This window comes from Chinchilla lanigera, unplaced genomic scaffold (genome assembly GCF_000276665.1).
Source record: "Chinchilla lanigera isolate Chin_1 unplaced genomic scaffold, ChiLan1.0 scaffold00093, whole genome shotgun sequence".
Lineage (NCBI taxonomy): Eukaryota > Metazoa > Chordata > Mammalia > Rodentia > Chinchillidae > Chinchilla > Chinchilla lanigera.
The window spans coordinates 184,614-185,832 of record NW_004955494.1 but is presented as its reverse complement, the minus strand read 5'-3'; the positions used below and the strand labels follow the sequence as shown (position 1 = coordinate 185,832).

Below are 1,219 nucleotides of genomic sequence, written 5' to 3'. Positions count from 1 at the left end.
AAAAGTGGACCAAGATTTGATCTTGAAGAGATGGGTTCTTATGGATGAGAGTGCACATATGACAGGCTTATGTGAGACGGACTTCTTCAGTGTCACTATTTCCCCAATGATCTCTCTATACTTGTATATATACTTATCTATCTGTCATTTTTCTATCTGCCTCTCTCTATCTATGTATCTATGTATCTATCTATCTATTTACCTACCTACCTATCATCTGTCATTCGTGTCTCTCAAGAATGATATAATGGGTGTAGGAGCATTCACACAGCCCAGGGTGGAACAGGAAAGATTGCACCCAGTTACACACACAGAAAAGGCCTCTGCATGGGTGCTGCATTAACCATGGCAGCAAACAGGCAAAACCAGAGAAGGCAAATCAGGGCCTCCTGAAGGCCTCCTGGTAACTGAGCCAAGGGGACATTTGCATGATCTCTGAGACAACAGCATGCCTTTCCTTGCTCACTCAAGTGTCCTCCTCTCTGAGTGAGCTCTGGCTCAGGTGCAGGTACAGAGCCTGACCACTGCTTGCAGTTCTAGGCAGAAGCAAAAGCACAGAAGGACTTGCACTCTCTGACAATGCACTCTCCCCACAGAAGTGTGGGGGCAGTCCTAGGAGCCTAGGGACCAGGACTTCTGATCTCTGGTGACTAGAGGAGGAACCAGAATGGAACCAGCACTGACAATCTTCTTCATATCCCTCTTTGTCCTGCTGTGTGTCCTGGGCATCCTGGCCAATGGATTCATTGTGCTGATGCTGAGCCGTGAGAGGGTGCGGCGTGGTAGGCTGCTCCCCTCGTACATGATTCTCCTTGGCTTAGGTGCCTCCCGCCTCCTCCAGCAGTGTGTTGGGCTGGTGTACAGCGTCTACTATTTCTTCAGCCTGGTTGACTTCTCCAAGACTCTTGCCCGGCAGCTCCTTTCTCTGCACTGGGAATTCCTGAACTCAGCCACCTTCTGGTTTGCTACCTGGCTCAGTGTCCTGTTCTGCGTAAAGATAGCTAACTTCTCCCATCCTGCCTTTCTGTGGTTGAAGTGGAGGCTCCCAGCTTTGGTGCCCTGGCTCCTGCTGGGCTCTGTGCTCATTTCCCTCTCAGTAACCTTGCTGTTCTTTTGGGGGAACTTCGCTGTCTACCAAGCATTCGTAAAGAACAAACTTTATGAGAACATGACTGACAAGGAGTGGAACAGGAGGCTGGAAATTCACTATTTCATGCCT

General features: G+C 49.3%; 1 protein-coding gene across 1 annotated transcript in view; it reads left to right on the top strand.

The window, feature by feature from the left end:
* Positions 1–667: 667 nt before the first annotated feature.
* Positions 668–1,219, top strand: part of LOC102023613 (taste receptor type 2 member 41-like) — a 69,480-nt gene continuing 68,928 nt past the window's right edge. Inside the window, 1 exon segment of the mRNA XM_013504913.1 lies at positions 668–1,194. Within this exon segment, the coding sequence (XP_013360367.1) occupies positions 668–1,194 (527 nt within the window).